We start from the raw sequence: 17,028 nt of genomic DNA, 5'->3' as shown, positions 1-17,028 counted from the left end.
TGTGTGCGAGCGAGCGAGGGGGAACGTGGACCGAGGGTTCGGGTGCGTGTGTGCTGAACAATTGCGTCGAATGTGCTGTGCACTTCCGCTCTGGTGGTAGTGCTGCTGCTGCTGCTGCTAAACGGTGCGTGAGAGTAAGCGAGAGGAAACTAAACCAACCCCCCGCTGGCCCAAAGGGGTAGCTTGAGGAGAGTGTAAAAGAGTAGATAAGAGGTTTGCAGCAGCGGGCACCACACATTGCACCACCCTTGTAACGGTTTACATCATTCCCTTCTGCGATCGTTCCCGGGGATGTTCCGAGCACGCAAACAGCTTGGCAAGCGACAAACGGCGGACAGCGGCAATGGCTTTCGTCCGAAGAAGTTCCGGACGGATCAGCAGGTACCGACGATCGACGAGGGACAAAGGGGAGCTACGGATGGTACAGTGCCGGACGGTGGCGCGGTAGCAAGCGGCGAACGGGAGGGCGAGGACGCGACCGCGAACATGAGCAAGTACGCGCGACGTATTGTGCGGGGCCAGACGGGCAATGTTGTGCTGGATTGTGAAATTCCACGGTACGGTACACCGGTGGAACGGAAGCGCTGTCGGAAGGCGGGTGACTTCGTGATCGGTTACGAGCTGGGCACCAGCCCGGGCGTCCCGCAGACGCAGTATTTGGCCCGAAAGCAGGATAGCAACGAGTTCTATCTGTTGAAGGTATGCTGTGATGGGAAGCGTTAATTAGGTTATGCGTCAGTGAAGCTAACTGTTGTTTCGTTGCGCTTGCAGATACTCAGCTTTGATCCGGAAACGGAAATCGTGGACAAAGAAACGCTGCAGGGCAAGGTGTTGCTGCACAATGAGTTCACGCTGCTCTCGATGCTGGACGATTTGGATGGCGTCATTCATCAGCACGGATTTTTTAGCGATTATGCATTCGAAGAGCGTCAGGTCGAACGGGACGATGGTACGGTACAGTCGATCTATACCGGCCGCATCCGGCGTCGGTTGATTCTCGTGCTGGACTGTGTTCATGCGCATGAATTCTGTGACGAATCGTCCGCATTCATCAGCCTCCAGCGTCATATCTCGGTGGCACGGCTTAGCGAGCGGGATGCGCTGGAACTGTTCTACGAGGTGGTAAAGGTGGTAGAACAACTGCACGCTCGTAACATCATCCATCGGGATCTGAAGCTGAACAACATTGTGCTCGACCGGCGTACGGGACGGATTGTGCTTACGAACTTTTTCCTCGGGAAGCATCTCATCAACGAGCAGGAATGTTTGTTTGATCAGCGCGGAAGCCCGGCATACATTTCGCCCGATGTGCTGGGTGGCAAACCGTACCGGGGAAAACCGTCCGATATGTGGGCGCTTGGGGTCATCTTATACACGATCGTGTACGGAAAGTTTCCCTTTCTGGACACGACACCGTCCGCACTGTTTCGGAAAATTCGTGAAGCGGATTATACCATTCCGAGGTAAGTGGGCAACGAAGCAGTTGGATTCTTCTTGAAGAATTTTCCCGGTGTTAAGAATGTTATTATTGACCTTTTCAGCGGTTTCAACACAACGCATGAGACGAAGAGCCTCATCAAACGAATGCTGACCCTCAATCCGGATGAACGTTTGACCGCGTGTGAGGTGCGCATTGAACTGGAAACAAACCTGCGCAAGTTTCGTCGACCAAGGATGAATTGTGATCAGCTCGTGCCGGAAATTGTGGACGTAGTACCATCATTAGCGGCATTATCATTTTCGTCGGATAAACCCGCGGCCCAAGGCGATCAATCGATCCCAACCGGGAAGGAACCCGTTGCCGGATCTTCCACTGTTGCACCGACGAAGGTGGATACGTACGTAAATGGTTCGGTGAAGAAGAACGCCAACCCGTCTCCTAAGTTCGATCTAAGCGCGGAACCCTTTTCCCGCATCCTTGAAGCTAACGTTAATCAATGCCGTGCGGGAGAAACTTCCAAGCCGAAGGGTGAACGCACGTTTAAGGTGAAGACCACGACGTATCGGTTTACTCCTACTTCCATGACGAATCAGCTGTATCGGCAGCATGATATTGGGGAAGTAGTTGCCGAAGGATTACTCTCGGGAGGTTCTCCAAATTCCGCATCATCGGAACAACAGCCGACAGTTGGTGGTAGACGTTCGAATGCTTCGACTACTAGCGCTACCGCCAGTGGTACTGGTGAGCAGTCGACGTCGTCCAATGCAGGTCGGAATTGGAGTCGATTTAATTTTAACTTGAATCTGCAATATAGCGCGAGCTCGTATAACAGTGCTGCCAGGGCCGTTGCTGCGGCAATCGCTGCCGTGCATAATGTTGGTAAGTATTTTACGGCATTGACATGAATAGTGAGTCATTAAACCTACTCACAGAGGTTAAAATTACAAACGAGTTATTTACGTCGTGAGTCATGACTCTTCAAATAGTGACTTTAAGCGTTACTCACTCTGAGTCAATTCACCGTATTCCCACAAGTGATACAGTTTGATTTTGGTATCAATTAATAGTCGTTTCCCCATTTTAGGAACTTCCAGTGCCATGAATCGTGCACGAATGGAAAGAATCCGCAATGACCCGAACGGCAACCGTAACGGTTCCAACGCAACAAACGACCGTCCATCTTTGCCCCGGCTGGTGAGTGTTAGTCAAACTGTCCGCACGGTAAGATCAGCCAATGGCCTACAGAACCCCCAACAAGTATCGGCTCCATCGTCACTACCCATCGCCGGACCGGATGCGACTGGCCCGGAACCCTTCGCATTAGATCAAACTGTGAATCGACCGTCGCTGGGTACGCTAACACCGGCGGCACAGCGACTGTATTCCATCATGAACTACATATCGGTGAATAATCGCGGTCCCGTGGTTGGTAATAATCAACCAACCACACCAGCAACGGTTCCGGCAGTCGCTCCAATCGCCGAGAACGATTCGGCTCTGATCGGGCTCGACTTTAACGGCATCATTACACCGGACATGGCGGACAAGATTGTTGCGTACTTGATCGTAAATTTGCGCAGTCTCGACTGGGTCGCGAACGTGTTCCGTTCGATCGACGGTGGCGTCAATGATGCGGAGCTGCGTGTTAACAATCTGCTTGAGCTGTTGCGCCAGCTCGGCGTACGGATGGAGGCCTGCAACGGGCAGATTGTGATCCGGGCCGAGCAGACGCGCGACCGTATGCAGTTCCTTAGCTTGCTGCTCCGGATCGCTGGCTATAATGATAAGTACTTTCACCAGCGGTCTTCTTAGCTTGGCGTGCAGCAGTAGTACATTAGGAGGAGCTAACTTCTAATACACCAGAGGGAAGGGGAGGGGGATAATCACCGTCTCCCCGAGTCGTTCCCGATGCACTGAAAGGGTTTTAAGAGTTTTTTTTTATTTTACTTTTGGTATAGGAATCATATAATCGCAGTAACTTTAATAAGTAAGGAAGCAAAAGAGGAGAGAGAGAGAGAGAGAGAGAGAGAGAGAGAGAGCGAGGGACACTTGAGAAAGTGGCGTTATGCTTTTATAAGCATGCAGGTAGCTAGGGACTTGGACATCATCATCAGCGACAACAACGGACGTTGTGCCGAGAGTCTCCCGTATAATATCTCAACACTCAATTTATGTTTCGACTGACTGAATTTACGTTTGTAGCTCATTAGTAGTCCCATTAGTTTCCACGGCGCAGCGGGATCGTCTCGTTTGGCCACTGCTTAGGCGCATTCACATTCAGTAGAATGGTTAGTAGTAGAGCCACGACATAAGTAGCGCTACTTTCTTGGGGTTAAACTCTACACATTTTGTTTTGGAAACTGCAACACCACGGATTAATTCGTCTGCGGCGGTCGCACCCTACACCGTCGGACGGCGGGCAGTTCATTATTTGCTTTACGATTTATTATAAATAAACAATTTATATATTTTATGTTATTAATAAAAGGTAAAAAAATGAAGAGCAATGTAAAATGACAACTAATGATCTTTATACAGTGAACGAATTGATAACAATTGATGGTCCGAAGCAACATTGCGACGGTTGTGAAATTGTATCGTGCATGGTCTCACGTTGTGAAATATCATTTCGCTAACATGTGAAATATCATTTCACAAACATGTGAAATATCTTTTTCTTAGCAGTTTTAGTTATTCGTTGTACGTTGTTATTTATCACAACGTACCACTTTCGCTTTCGCATGTCATCATTAAACGTGATAGCAGATGTTCTAACGCATTGGCTATCACAATACGCACACTATCAAACTCCATTGAGAACGATCGCTAGTGCAAGTGAGATAGATCGAATGGAACATATCCTTCATCTCCCTCAAACTTCCAGTCGGCTAATATGTAATCCCATCCTAACGAGCCGATTTCGTATAACAGAAGAAAATCCAAAACAAGAGGTCCAACACATTAATTCTTCTCCAGCGTACATAAAGCTGTTTCGCTTGAGCATGTGAATTTAAATTCGAATTCAACGTGGCGGAAGATCTACTAAAGCGGCTTTAAATATCGCGTACTATTAGGCTCATGAGAACGATAGATAGTGTTAATAAATCGGAAGAAATGATAAACAAAACAAACACACGTAATTATTATGCTGCTTTTTTATATTTGAACCAACAGTACCGAAAATTAAATCCTTTTTAAAGAGACCCGTAAATAAGTGTACTCCTCTCCTTGACAGTTAGAATGTTTCTTGTAGCATATTGCTGCGTGGAAGTAAGCATCAGGTTTTCTCTGAACACCTCACGAAAATCGTTGTTAAACACTAATAACATCACTTTTATACTCCAGATTGCATACATTCCGATACTGAAAAGCTGACCAAATCGAATTAACTTCAAGAAGAGCAATACACATTTGTGCCACCTACACTAATGAGGTATGAAGATCCCCGGAAAAATACCGTTTGGAGAGATATTAATCTTAACCCACAACCCATCAAATAACTTAGTCCGGATGATCGTCTATCGCCTTGAGCTGAATTCTAATTTGAAGCCGGTGCAGAAGTCGGTTAGCAAAGCGTAAAACCCGCCCCGATACCAATGGTCGTCTCGAACGAACGGAAACCAGCCTCGCTTAGTGCACCCGTCAGCTGTTGGAATGAATCAAGCTCCCGGTATCCGGCCGGAAGCAGCACAAAGCCACAACCTCCACCACCGGCACCGGTTAACTTGCTGGCGAACCCGTACCGTTCGGCGATGGCAAATATTTTCTCCAAAGCCGGATGACTTGTCCCCAACGAACGTAGTAAATTGTTATTGATGCTAATGAGAGAGCTAAGCCGATCGTATACCGTGTCCGGATCATCGTCGGATTCGAGCAGTGCAATCGCTTCATCGACCAGTCCACCCATCGCTTCCAGCACTGGACCGATCGTTCGGGGGAACAATTCCAATCGTTGTGCCGCACGAGCAACAAGCATTGCCGTGCTACGACTAACACCCGTGTCCACGATCAGTACGTGTACTGGGCGACGCAGCGTGATGACCTTGTCTACTCCGGTACCGCGCCGAAACCGAACCAATCCACCGTTGGTCGCGATCTCGTTATCGATCCCGGACGGTTTTACGTGCATAATGATCTCGGAATCGAACGACCATTGGTAGATCTTCTTCCGCACAGCCGGGTCACTCATCATGGAAGGTTCATTTTTTAGAATTCGGGTAAGATGATATGCTCCGGCAGCTAAACAAACACCGTAACTGGCGGAACTTCCCAAACCTGCTCCGATACTCATTTCCGAATGGAGCGATAGACGAAACCCACCGGCGCCGATGCAGGATCGATCGATTGATCGTACACCTTCCGATCGTAGCACGCGATTAAAGATGTACAGCGTACAGCCAAGGGACATTCGTTCCTTTGAAGTCGTCTCCGTTAGACAGGGGTTCGGATCTTGCACAAAGCGTGCGAATGGGAAATCTCCCGGCGAGCGTAATTGTTCCAAATAGGCATCCGGTTGAAGTGCTTCGTTACAATCAATTTCACGCAGAAACTCTTCAAACATTTCCACCGTAAGGCTGGCAGTTAATGGAATCGATCGGAACTCTATGATGATCATGGGTGATGAAGTCGGCGAATGGTCAAGTGCACTATAGTTGAGGTAGGTACGCAGTCCAATTGATCCAGCAATAGCCGGCTGTCCGTACACAACGGAATGTTCCCCATGAAGAATCACTTTCCCAGGTGCAGAAACTTCGAACCGTTGAATGGTGGTCGGGTACGTCATGATGCAGCTTTCGATTGTTCGGTTGGTTCAAATATAAGAAATAGACACCTAATCTAGGGACCAGCTTCACCGGCCCACTGTTCCGGGGTGTACGTTTTTTGCGAGAAAGCGTGAATCGTTTTCAGTTCCTCTTCCAGCGCAGCATTCACAAGCCTTTCGGGTACGATTGAAAAAAGTGTTGTGAGTGGTCAGCAGGGGATGGAATGCTTTTGACTTGGAACTAACCTGTGTCGTTGGAGTAGAGGTTTGCCTTGAAACTGGGAGGAAACGACTACGACGCGAAATTTGCCACCGCAACCATCGGATTCATCGACCACTTCCTAGAAGAAATATTGGGGGAGAGATCTCAAATCAATATACTAAGACCTTCAGGAATTCCAACTCCTTTTCCAGTTAAGACAAGCGCCTGTTTGAATATTTATCCGCTGGGCTTTATTTTACTTTCTCCTTAAGACTTATTTTAGATGGCAGTTTGTTCGCATCAACAGTTCCGAAGTTACAGAATTGTCTGTAGTTAAAGTACAGGTAAAATAGCACAAAGTGTCCACAACTGTATGCCGATATAAGAAGAGGATACAGGAACGGTAGATGCGCCGGTGGAGTCAGGCATAGGAAGGCGCCCAGCAGTAACATCTGTCCCAACAGTGACAGGTAGAAGAGTACTAATAGGATACTGCCGGTGGGATGGCCTGGAATTCCCACGGGTAACAGTCTACGTAGATGAAGCACATCATATGTCGACTTCTGATTTTTGTTGGATGACTGTAGTCCCTGTGATCCGTCAGCTGTCCGGAGCAATGCAAGGCTGATGATCGTAAGAGCAACGAATGCTCCAGTGAGACCATCTTTGTGAAGCAAAGGTAACATGCTGAAGGTGGCCACTTGTAGAAACCAGCATGAAACGAGTGGTTCCAATGGAAGGAGCAGTGTGGCCGGTAGTGTTGCTAGAAGAATCGACTTTTCGTGCACTTGAAAGCTGAACAGGAAGAATCCAAGGGCCGTCACGGTGAGTGAATAAAGGAAGCTCCGGGCTGTAGGTGTTTTTTGGAGCAGCAAATGCAATCCACTTGGCAGGACGGCCATCAAGGTACACAGCAGGCAAACCAGTGCCATCGTTGTGTTGGGAATGTTCCTGAAGAAGAGCAACTCATTAGTGTCCGTTCTTGATTTGGTATGATTGGTTGGTTTACCTTAACTTCACGAACACGTTCACCACACACCACACGTTGGACACTTTGTCTTCAAACACGCCACGTGCAACTGGGAATATCCGATGCACTAGTTGCCCGAGAGCGTCCAGTGAGCTCAACCAAGGAAGCCAAAGGATGATGAATGTTAGCAGAACGGTTGCCCCGAGCACGGTCAATTTTCTCACACCCATTAAGACCCGTTGTCCAGGCGTGGAAGAATTATCATCCGTGGTGAAACAGTTCCGCAGAAGGTGGAAAAAGAATGGCAAAGCGTGATAGAGCTCCATCTGCTTGTAATTCAGTGCGAGACAGAATAGTATCGCTCCTGCCAGCGTTCGCCTTTCAATGATGGCCACAACGGCGAGAGCACATAAGGCAAGTGAAACGTTGTTGTACTGGAAGTGCCCGTTATCGATGAGAATTTGTCCCGGAAACAGTGCAGCCAGAGCTGGAGAAAGCCAATCTATCTCCCTGTGAGGTTTCGCTGCACCATTTGCCATTCTTTTCCATACTGTGTACGTGGCGTACAGGATGGCCGGAAGGTATAGAACAGCATCGACCAGTAGGACAGTGTTTCGCATAAACTGTTTATGCTCATCCGTGCTGATACCTCGCGACGTGTGCAAAGCGACGAACGATTCCTTGTGCCACCGGCATGCCCATAAGCCAACCAGATAGCTATGGTAAGCAGTGAGAGGAGGATAATCCAATCCCCAGTACTGCAAATCGTTGTCCGACGTGTTCCGGTACCAATCACCCAACGGAAGATTGACCGTCACCTCTTGCCAGTGCCGTTGTGCTTCAAAATCTCCATACATCGGAGGCCGGTTTGCCCCGGAGTAAGAATGCAACGAAATGGCAGCACGAAGAAACAACCCGGTCGCCAACAACAATACCCACAACATCCCGGTACTTGTATCCATTTTCCGACCGGGAACACTGCACTGGACAACAAAACACTTCCAACGCGACGGCACGCACAAACACACGGGTTCACCGATCGTGGGTTCGTTGTTTGACAGCTATGTGCGGTTCCACCGCGGAATGTGAGATCGCGAGAGAAAGTTTGCCCGACACCGATCAGCGAACTTACCACGTGCGTTGCCTCCAGCTTTTCGATCAGCTTCTGCCGTATGTATTCCTCTGTGTAGTCGGACATGGTGGACGGTTGGTAGCGGTTGCACGGAAATAATAAAAGATAGAAGAAATAAGGGTTATTTACACGCTAAAGAAGATTTACAGTGATGAGAGAAAAAGAGGGTGCTGTCACCTGTTTTGTTTACTGTTTTTGACAGCTCAAGAAAGTGCTGTCAAACGGGGCGCGTTTTATTGCCAGTCTATAACAATCACCCTAGGGGTGTGTAATGTGACTTTGTTTAAAAATAAATAATAAGTAAATATTTTTAATACAAGCCGTGGTGTACGGTTTTTTAGAATTGCCTTAATCATATGTCAATATATCGGGTCGTTATTTTGAATAACAAACTTACACATATTTCATAGCTTTTGTGGCTTGGAAAACATACCACAATACTTTTCCTGAAAGTAAAAAAGGGTAGCAACACCACACAGTTCTGACGATCACAAAACATTGGATGCACCAAGCATTGGATTAAAATTGTAAATATCGTAAAATAAATTACTTTAAATCTGGTAAATACTTTTAAAATAATGAGTGAAACAAGCTGCAGATTGTGCCTAGGCGAGGTGCATCCGGATGATAGAGGTTCTTCCATATTGGAGGCTTTATTCCGGGGTGCGATCAATCGCGTGTTTTCATTCGAGGTAAATATGATCAACCTTCAAAGTTGTATGAAAATCATAAAATAATCTTCCCGTTTACCTATTTTTAGATAAAGCATAATGATAGCTTGCCCATTTATACATGCAACGATTGTTCGCAACAGGTGTGGGACTTCAACAGTTACAGCCAGTTGGTGCAACGCAATCAAAACGTATTGGAGGAAACGCATTTGCCCAGTGACAAACTTTCAAACTTTACCGAAAGTACGGTACTGCATCCAATCGATCCGGATAAAATTAAGAAGGAAAATGTTGCTGCTGATGAGGAGTTAGAAAACTCACCAGCAGTGCCTGCGCGTGTTCCTGAAGATGATGGTGTGTTGCCAGCTATAAAAACGGAACCGAATGACTGTGATGAGCAAGAGGAACCCGTTCGAACACAACACGTTGTAAAATGTGAGCTTAATCTAATCGATATAGAAGAAAACACGCTCATAGAACAGGACGTCGATCAGGTAACCGTTTTGGAATCGACGATCAAGGATGAAATAGTCGACATTTCCGAAAGCGATAGTGACCAGGAGGTCGACAGTAACGACGATGAAACAAACATTGCACCAACCGAAGATTCAATAACGAGTGCAGATTGTAAAAACTTGATAGAAAAGATGAGAGAACGCATCAGGGAACGGATCGCAGCGAATAAGCCATCCTTCCGATGTGAAATATGCGATAGATCATATTCCAGCGAACGGTACCTGAAAACACACAACGCCGTAGTTCACGCACCGTATGTACGACGCAAACTTTGGTTTCCTTGCAATCTGTGCAATCGATCGTTTTCCCACCAAACTTTGCTTAACGATCATCGTAAAACTCATGAAACAGCAACACAGCTCACAACGCGGAGTAAAGCATCGGAGGGAGCCATAACGGATGGATCCGATACGCTCTCGGATCCATACTCGTTTCGTTGCACCGAATGCTGCAAAACATTTACATGCCACAAGAGCCTGCAAACGCATATGGACGTTATGCATCCGTTTATGGTACGGGAACCCCAAACGTATTCGTGCGACCAGTGCGATCGAACGTTTGATGATTGTCGTAAATTGACCAAACATCGGCGGAAACACAAATTTCAACAGTGTCCCGTGTGTAAGAAGATACTGTTGAAACAAAACATCGGTACACACATCCTTGCCCATCAGGGTGTGTTCCGCTGTGATGTGTGCGACAAATCATTGTCGTGTAAGAAAAGTTTAAAACGCCACCTAGAAACGGTACACTCAAGTCCTCGCGATCGTACCAATCGCGTGTATTCGTGCAGCATATGTCCACGGAAGTTTTATCACATTGTCCATCTGCAAAACCACCGCCAACATCATATCATGCAAAAGTGTCCACTTTGTGACAAACTGGTAAGAAAAAGCAATCTGTACGAACATGTGGCGGCACATAAGGGTGCGTATCGGTGTAAACCGTGCGATAAGCTGTACACATCCAAGCTTGGTCTAAAGATACATTTAAAGCAGAAACATGGTGCTGGGATGTGAAAAGACCCGACGCGATCGACGGTGGTGATCTTATGATCGTTCAACAATCTTTTTCTTTTTTTCTGGTTAAATTTTCTATTAAACGCGTCCCAAAAATTCTACATTTTAAGTTTAGTTTTTATTCACATTAGTGAATGTCTTAGTTGATGTTAATTGTTTTTTTTTTTATATTAATTTTGCTATTGAAATATCCCAAACTTACATGGAAAAGACCAAACAATCAGAAAATAGTGGAGTACAATCGAACAAATGATAGTGTATAAAAATGATAAAATGTTTGTGCTTGCAAAATATGAAATAAATGAATTAATACTTTTTCAACAACAGAGAACGCTTATTAAAGTCGATATAAAAGTATAATAGTTCTGCCATCGTGCTATGTAGTCACCAATACAGAGTTGAAACCTTTAATCAAACTTTTTTCGATCTGGAATTGAACGAGGGTATGTTTCGTACCGGAAAGAATGAAAAAGCAAAAAAATCCTATTGCCCTTTAGCCGTACTATTTCCGGTATCGGGATTCAATTCGTGGCGCCTCGTGGTTCAAAGCACGCATCCCGATGGGAATCCTCTTATACTAAGCTTCGAATGTGACATGAAACAACAATCGGTCGTAAGCGGCTGGACAACGAAGGATAAAACAACAATCGCTCAGAATGGTAAGCGAACTTTCGTAGATGAATGGCTTGCTCGCTTTAGTTGCTGAATAGGGAAGCAGATCGGATGACAACGAATGCACGAAATTGTGCCTGCATTGCAACTCCGAGTTGCATTATTCACGACCTGAAAGTGTGGATTCAGGTGCATCAGTGGGTCATCGGATGTGTATTACAGAAAAGGAAGTTCCGTATACGATTTCGCATTCTACCTTTTTTATAGCCTATGTTCGAAAGATCGAAATAGAAGCTGGCAACTGTGCTGTTGTAGAGCGATAAGTTATCGATTAGGACGGGAAAATGGAACTCTTATAATAGACCAAATCGATTCAAACCTTAACGAGAACAAATAAACCTAGAATACCGAACAGTTCAGCACATATCATGGCACAGAACCTGGCCCCCTGAGATCTGATGCGTTCTCTTTAATTGCAAGCTTCAAACGGTCTAATTGTTGTCCGTAGAGATTTAAGTTTAGTCCATGCTGAAGCAACTCATAATAGATGATTCCCTTCCAGCCTCACCAAATATAAAATTTCGGGTTCACGAGTTCTCGTTATTAGAAACAATTTAAATAAAATATGTATCCTTTTTTTAAACAAAATCTTATCTATTCTGCACCATGAATAACGCTAGCAATCAATTTACCATTTAATATGCTTAATAAACAACAAACACATTCACCTAGCTTTTCATGCTGCAGTTTCCGCGTTTCAATTTATTTGTGATCTCCGTTTGCTACTAAAAGTAACAAATCGGATTTATCTGCCTGCAGCAACTCCGTTCGTTTCAATATTAGGCCATGGTTTTGTCTTTTTATGCCATCCACAAATAGATCACTAAATGGCTCACTGCGTAAGCCGCGCAAAGCGTGTGAGAGAGAAAATAAAATGGCGCCAATAAAACCCTTACAGCGTTCCAATATTTTCTCACACTTGTGCCACACTCCGGAGTGTTTGGTGTTTATATACGTGTGTTTCGGGTTTCAAATATGCGCCGCTACGGCCGCTTCATTTCCGTTTCACAAACTGGGTTTCGCGTATGCATAACGTCGGGGGGACTCAGCTTAGTCGGGGAAAAATGGACAAACAAATCATGCCACTTTACAAATACGAACTGTAAAAAGAGGGCCACAAAGCTCGAACGGAACCAGCGTATCGCGATTCTAATAACACGGCAAAGCCATCGGTCGTATTTTACGCCGGTAGCTTTCCGATTTCCATGGGTTTTATTTCTCATCGAAGGAATCCATGGCAAAAGCCCCATCCCCGACTGTCGGTTGCGTTGGTTATCTCTCGGGGTTGGGGTTTTGTGAGGAGGATGGGCAAAAGGGTGCGCCACGCTTTTTTATGGCAAGATCGAGAGTGTGCGATGATATTGAAAATCCCGCGCTCGTAGAACAATACAAATCGGAACCCGGACCCCGGTTAGTTCGAAAGTGGTCCCATCTCAGCATGCCATGCCAAGTTTCACCCACCACCCACCTTTCAATCGTTCGATGAACCTTTCACGGGATGCAATCCAAGCAATCGGGTCGTCAGGTCAGTGGAAAAGCGCAAAAAAAGGAACAAATTAAACTTTTGTCTTTTGGCAACGCGTACGTTTTTCCCTGGTCAGGATGCTTCACCGTTTAAAGATCGCTTCACTCGAAAGCCTGAAGCGCGTGCTTGTAATCCTATTAATTTGATATCCCGTGCAACTAGAAACGGTCGCTAGGACTTTTTGCGCTCATTCAACTTGTATTAATTACAGCTTCACAAAAGTGGTTTTGACCTTTTTCAACGAGCTTTTGATAAGATTAAATAGAAAACCGCGCGCTTTTAGACGATGCTGCTGGTGGCAACATGTCAGGATTACAATATTAAGCTCACGATAATGGTAAGTGGCTGTCTGGCGGTGCTTCTTCGGCGTTGGACCGTCTTCAAGCGGGTTTCTTTGTAATAAAATGAAAGTATTTATTGTACCTTGATGGTTTGAAATGAAGCACTCCGACCATCTGTGCTGTGGCATATTTTAATGATTCCTGCACAAGCGAACAACCGCCAACGGGTCCCCACAAATGGCAATGTGCTTACCGGAACAGCTGTTAAAGATGATTAATGTGTTTCAATTAATGGAGGCGCCTGGTACCGCTCAAGATAACCGCACACATACACACGACGGAACTCGTGTTTGGATGTTTCTCTTTCGGGGTTGTGTTGTGGTATCGATGACATCGGGTTGAAAAGCGCCGGGAAAACTCCCGCCATGCATAAAGTTTTCCAAACAAACCGCAAATGAGCCCGTGTCAGTGTGTGTTGCTGTGTGTGTGCGTTTGTGTGGTTTGGGAGGTAGGAAAACCGAACTGGCGGGTGGAACAACTGTTCGCACATCGAAGTATGCGGTGGTGTAACAAACTCGAATCATGAAAAGTATATCGCGTGGTATTGATTTTCCGTTATGATAAGACACATTTTGCGAAGACTTTGTGCCGTTGAGACGGAAGGCGGTGGTGAATGGAAAAATTGGTCACGAGGTGAGGGTGGGGGAAATGGGAAACCTATTTTTGGTACGATTCACCAATGCCAGTTAGCGAATTTTGCGTTCGTCAACGCAATTAGGAGGCCCCGGTCAAAGACGCTTTTTCCACCGGTCGTTGAGCTTTTCAACGGGAAAAAGTTTAACTACCGGGGAAACTCAACATGAGCAAAGAAAATGGTTCCATATTACGTTTCCTTTAGCAACAAACAACGTCCGCACCATTTCTCGAGTCGACAAACATTTTTGGAGCGTTATTTTTCTACCTTTTTTCTGGAAAAACCTTTCCTTTGCTTCACTCTGTCGCGCGTTCAGGTTCGGGTGCTTGAATGTCAACCACATTAATTACGAGATTTTCTTTTTCCTCTGGCTCCATTTTTGGTACCTCTGTTCCTTTGACACGCAGTAGGAAAAAAAAACTCTGCAACCATGGATCGAAAAGTCAATTTTAAAATGATTGATGCGTTAAGAGGCTAACAAAAACCTCGGTGCGGCTCAGTGTTTCTATGTGCTCCCGTTCCGTGTGCATGGAACATAAAACTGATACACGCGTGGTTGAGATATGAGAACCCATTTTTTAGGGTTTGTTTTTATTACTTTAGACTTCTCTGTGCGATGGAAAACATTCCAAGCGGAAGCTTTACCCAAGTCATGCTGCAGAAATGAATGGTTTCATTTATCAATCAGATGAGGTGAATGACTAGAACGTTAATCATTTGCTGCAAAATCATCCCGTCCAAATGTTTATGCTCCTTACATTGGTTACAGTTTCAGAAATTGGACTGAGCAGGACAACAATGGGCAAGTAATTACGTTTAATATTATGTGTCAACAGAATTGGGCAAATTGAAATAGATGGATATTCTAAAGTATTGCAGTGTTTCGGTACACAAATTAGCACTCTGGTCAGATAAGCCTGAGACATTTAACGTGCAGCTCATCAACTTGATAATATTTTATCTAAATTAATAACAGCCATTAGGATTAGTATCAATTGTTTTAAAAGTTTTTCATCGGGGCGAAGATATTAAGGCTCCTGTGACTGTTCTCACTCATTATGCCATGATATCGAAGGAGGAGATGGGCTATCCGGTGGTGTATGGATAGCATCGACAGTCGTCACACAACAGGACCGGTCCAAAATCCCATCCGGACCAAACCCCCGTAAGCAGGACTGACTACCCAGCTACGTGTAAATTAAGTCAAAGAAAGCCAGAAATGGCAGGCCTAGACCTCTTGAGGTTGTTGTACCGATAACGAAGAAGAAGACGAAGAAAAAGCAGGGTTGTTAAAAAGAAGTTGTTAAAGGTTAAGAGATAAAAAATGTCACCAACATGCCGCATTCCGGTACGCGATCACTGCGACGACACTGCGATCAATGGAACCAAACCTCAAACGAAGGATCTCATACAATAATTGTGAAATTGAAATGGAAGGACCTGAATGTAGTTCGCCATTGTTCCAAAATAGTTTATTTGAATAGAATAAACAATTGCAAAATTTTCTTGAATGGAAAACTTGCTGAATGGAACATAGAACAATAGTAATTCAAAATGGATATTTGGATTAGGATAAAATATTTAGTTTAATATTTTGTACATTCCATAATAAATTTAAATTGTAACCCAAAATCATGCCCAAAGAATATTCCAAAAAGGACTTTAACGTAAGGAAACAATTAAAAACAACACCTTAAAATGAACGAGGTGGAATCTTCATTATCAATTGATCGAAACGCATGTACTGTTCGGTTTTGCTTGCATTTTACAGTTCGCCATCGTGTTTAAACATTCCTTTTCCGGGCGAGTGAACACTCAGCACAACAAAACGCAGTTGTGTCTCCATCGTTGACCAAGTAAACTTTGGATACAAATAGAACGGAACACAAACCTCGGCCATTTGGCACACCTAACCTTATGGCAAATAGGTAGCTCCGGGGTAGGATTAGTGGTTTTACGCAACTATTCACAACCATAAAGGACACACATACACACACACCGTATGACCACATTTGATGCAGTCCGACTGCAGGTACGTTGGTCTGATGTTCTACATGCTCACTGTATTTGCACTTTGCACCGATCCGATTATTTACGCATTAGCAGCTGCTATAAAGGCTGAGAGGTGCAGTGTTTGTGCTTTTGTAGCATTTACAGGAACCAGGAACAAACACCGGGACGAAGTCCCTGCGTCTTCGATACCGGGTTGGAGTGTGAAATGTAGCAGAAAGAGCCGCCTGTCTCAAGTGGTGCAAAAGGAAACGCCAAACATAACCGTTCGGAAGTGTTTCGATGTTTAACACGGATTATTCGACTTTTCCATTAGCGTCCATTTGTCAAGCGGAATGAATGTAGAAATGAAATCAAAAACAAACCTAGTACGGCTTAATCTTGGTGGGGAATTGTTGTTGGAAAGTACCAACAGAAGGTAAAGCTGTTCCGGTGGTAGGACAATATCTTGTAATCGTCTTGAGAAGCCTGGGGCTGGAGCCTTAGACCCGGTCCGGAAACGGTTATACTTCATGGTAATCTACTGTATTTCCTGCGTTGGGTCGCTTCTCCCCTTCGCAAGAAGAAAGCACTAAGCTCACGGAATCGTACGGATTAGGAAGACAGCTACCAAGAGGGAGCTGGAGCTCGACGCTCGGCACAATTAAGGCGGTTCGGTGGAAGATGGCTTCCCGTTCAATTGAAAATCTGTAGCAGACCGGTCCGCAAATGAAGCAATTTATCGTAGCCTGCCAGGTACAGAGGGAAGATAGTTTGGTTCCGTCAGGGATTCACCTTGTCCGGGTCGTAAATGCTGGTGGGTGTTAAGAAAACTAATTGAAAGATTAGAGACAATTTTAACCCGAGCTGCTAGCTGCTGTATGGGCTACTGGTTTGAAGTGGTAAACCTTGGCACCGGTGCGGGGCGTGGAATAAAAATAATTGCTACCTTCAGCAGGCGAAACCCCGCAAGATTCGTACATGATGCTGAGGAGGAAAATTTTCCGTGAAAGTATCCTTGAATCTTCCTTGGAAAGATTCGTTTAGAAGAGCGTAGTTGTTTGGAGATTGGTTGTTTGTTTATCGTCAATAATTCAGGCAATGAATTCGCCGTAAGATGTTGTAAAAATTAATTTAAAAATAATACAGTAGGG

General features: G+C 45.3%; 5 protein-coding genes across 5 annotated transcripts; 2 read left to right on the top strand and 3 right to left on the bottom strand.

The window, feature by feature from the left end:
- Positions 1–291: 291 nt before the first annotated feature.
- Positions 292–3,253, top strand: LOC128714568 (serine/threonine-protein kinase MARK1-like). The gene is made up of 4 exons (XM_053809442.1): positions 292–699; positions 772–1,463; positions 1,542–2,320; positions 2,526–3,253. The coding sequence occupies exons 1-4, from the start codon at positions 292–294 to the stop codon at positions 3,251–3,253; spliced, it is 2,607 nt and encodes an 868-aa protein (XP_053665417.1).
- Positions 3,254–5,006: 1,753 nt separating this feature from the next.
- LOC128712501 (mevalonate kinase) lies at positions 5,007–6,224 on the bottom strand. Its single transcript, XM_053807392.1, has one exon. It carries the CDS (start codon positions 6,222–6,224, stop codon positions 5,007–5,009), a length of 1,218 nt encoding a protein of 405 aa, XP_053663367.1.
- A 53-nt stretch (positions 6,225–6,277) lies between these two features.
- On the bottom strand, positions 6,278–8,573 carry LOC128715560 (bolA-like protein 2). Its single transcript, XM_053810465.1, has 3 exons — positions 8,508–8,573; positions 6,450–6,544; positions 6,278–6,377 (listed from the first exon to the last, which is right to left on the bottom strand). The coding sequence occupies exons 1-3, from the start codon at positions 8,571–8,573 to the stop codon at positions 6,278–6,280; spliced, it is 261 nt and encodes an 86-aa protein (XP_053666440.1).
- On the bottom strand, positions 6,657–8,397 carry LOC128715558 (probable dolichyl pyrophosphate Man9GlcNAc2 alpha-1,3-glucosyltransferase). Its single transcript, XM_053810464.1, has 2 exons — positions 7,415–8,397; positions 6,657–7,356 (listed from the first exon to the last, which is right to left on the bottom strand). The coding sequence occupies exons 1-2, from the start codon at positions 8,335–8,337 to the stop codon at positions 6,657–6,659; spliced, it is 1,623 nt and encodes a 540-aa protein (XP_053666439.1). The 5' UTR covers positions 8,338–8,397.
- A 512-nt stretch (positions 8,574–9,085) lies between the features above and the next one.
- LOC128715557 (zinc finger protein 808) lies at positions 9,086–10,713 on the top strand. The gene is made up of 2 exons (XM_053810463.1): positions 9,086–9,199; positions 9,268–10,713. Exons 1-2 carry the CDS (start codon positions 9,086–9,088, stop codon positions 10,711–10,713), a joined length of 1,560 nt encoding a protein of 519 aa, XP_053666438.1.
- The last annotated feature ends 6,315 nt before the right edge of the window (positions 10,714–17,028 follow it).

This window comes from Anopheles marshallii, chromosome 3 (assembly GCF_943734725.1).
Source record: "Anopheles marshallii chromosome 3, idAnoMarsDA_429_01, whole genome shotgun sequence".
NCBI lineage: Eukaryota > Metazoa > Arthropoda > Insecta > Diptera > Culicidae > Anopheles > Anopheles marshallii.
The sequence above is the reverse complement of the archived record's forward strand: the minus strand, read 5'-3'. Positions and strand labels throughout refer to the sequence as shown.

Excerpts from the sequence above, each read along its gene's own strand:
- LOC128715558 (XM_053810464.1), bottom strand. The coding sequence starts at position 8,337 with ATGGATACAAGTACCGGGATGTTGTGGGTATTGTTGTTGGCGACCGGG. Across the intron at positions 7,357-7,414 it reads AACGTGTTCGTGAAGTTAAG|GAACATTCCCAACACAACGA; the intron begins GTAAACCAACCA and ends GCTCTTCTTCAG.
- LOC128714568 (XM_053809442.1), top strand. The coding sequence starts at position 292 with ATGTTCCGAGCACGCAAACAGCTTGGCAAGCGACAAACGGCGGACAGC. Across the intron at positions 1,464-1,541 it reads GCGGATTATACCATTCCGAG|CGGTTTCAACACAACGCATG; the intron begins GTAAGTGGGCAA and ends TGACCTTTTCAG. Across the intron at positions 2,321-2,525 it reads CGCTGCCGTGCATAATGTTG|GAACTTCCAGTGCCATGAAT; the intron begins GTAAGTATTTTA and ends TCCCCATTTTAG.
- LOC128715560 (XM_053810465.1), bottom strand. The coding sequence starts at position 8,573 with ATGTCCGACTACACAGAGGAATACATACGGCAGAAGCTGATCGAAAAG. Across the intron at positions 6,545-8,507 it reads AGCTGGAGGCAACGCACGTG|GAAGTGGTCGATGAATCCGA; the intron begins GTAAGTTCGCTG and ends TATTTCTTCTAG. Across the intron at positions 6,378-6,449 it reads CCTCTACTCCAACGACACAG|GCTTGTGAATGCTGCGCTGG; the intron begins GTTAGTTCCAAG and ends CGTACCCGAAAG.
- LOC128715557 (XM_053810463.1), top strand. The coding sequence starts at position 9,086 with ATGAGTGAAACAAGCTGCAGATTGTGCCTAGGCGAGGTGCATCCGGAT. Across the intron at positions 9,200-9,267 it reads ATCGCGTGTTTTCATTCGAG|ATAAAGCATAATGATAGCTT; the intron begins GTAAATATGATC and ends ACCTATTTTTAG.
- LOC128712501 (XM_053807392.1), bottom strand. The coding sequence starts at position 6,224 with ATGACGTACCCGACCACCATTCAACGGTTCGAAGTTTCTGCACCTGGG.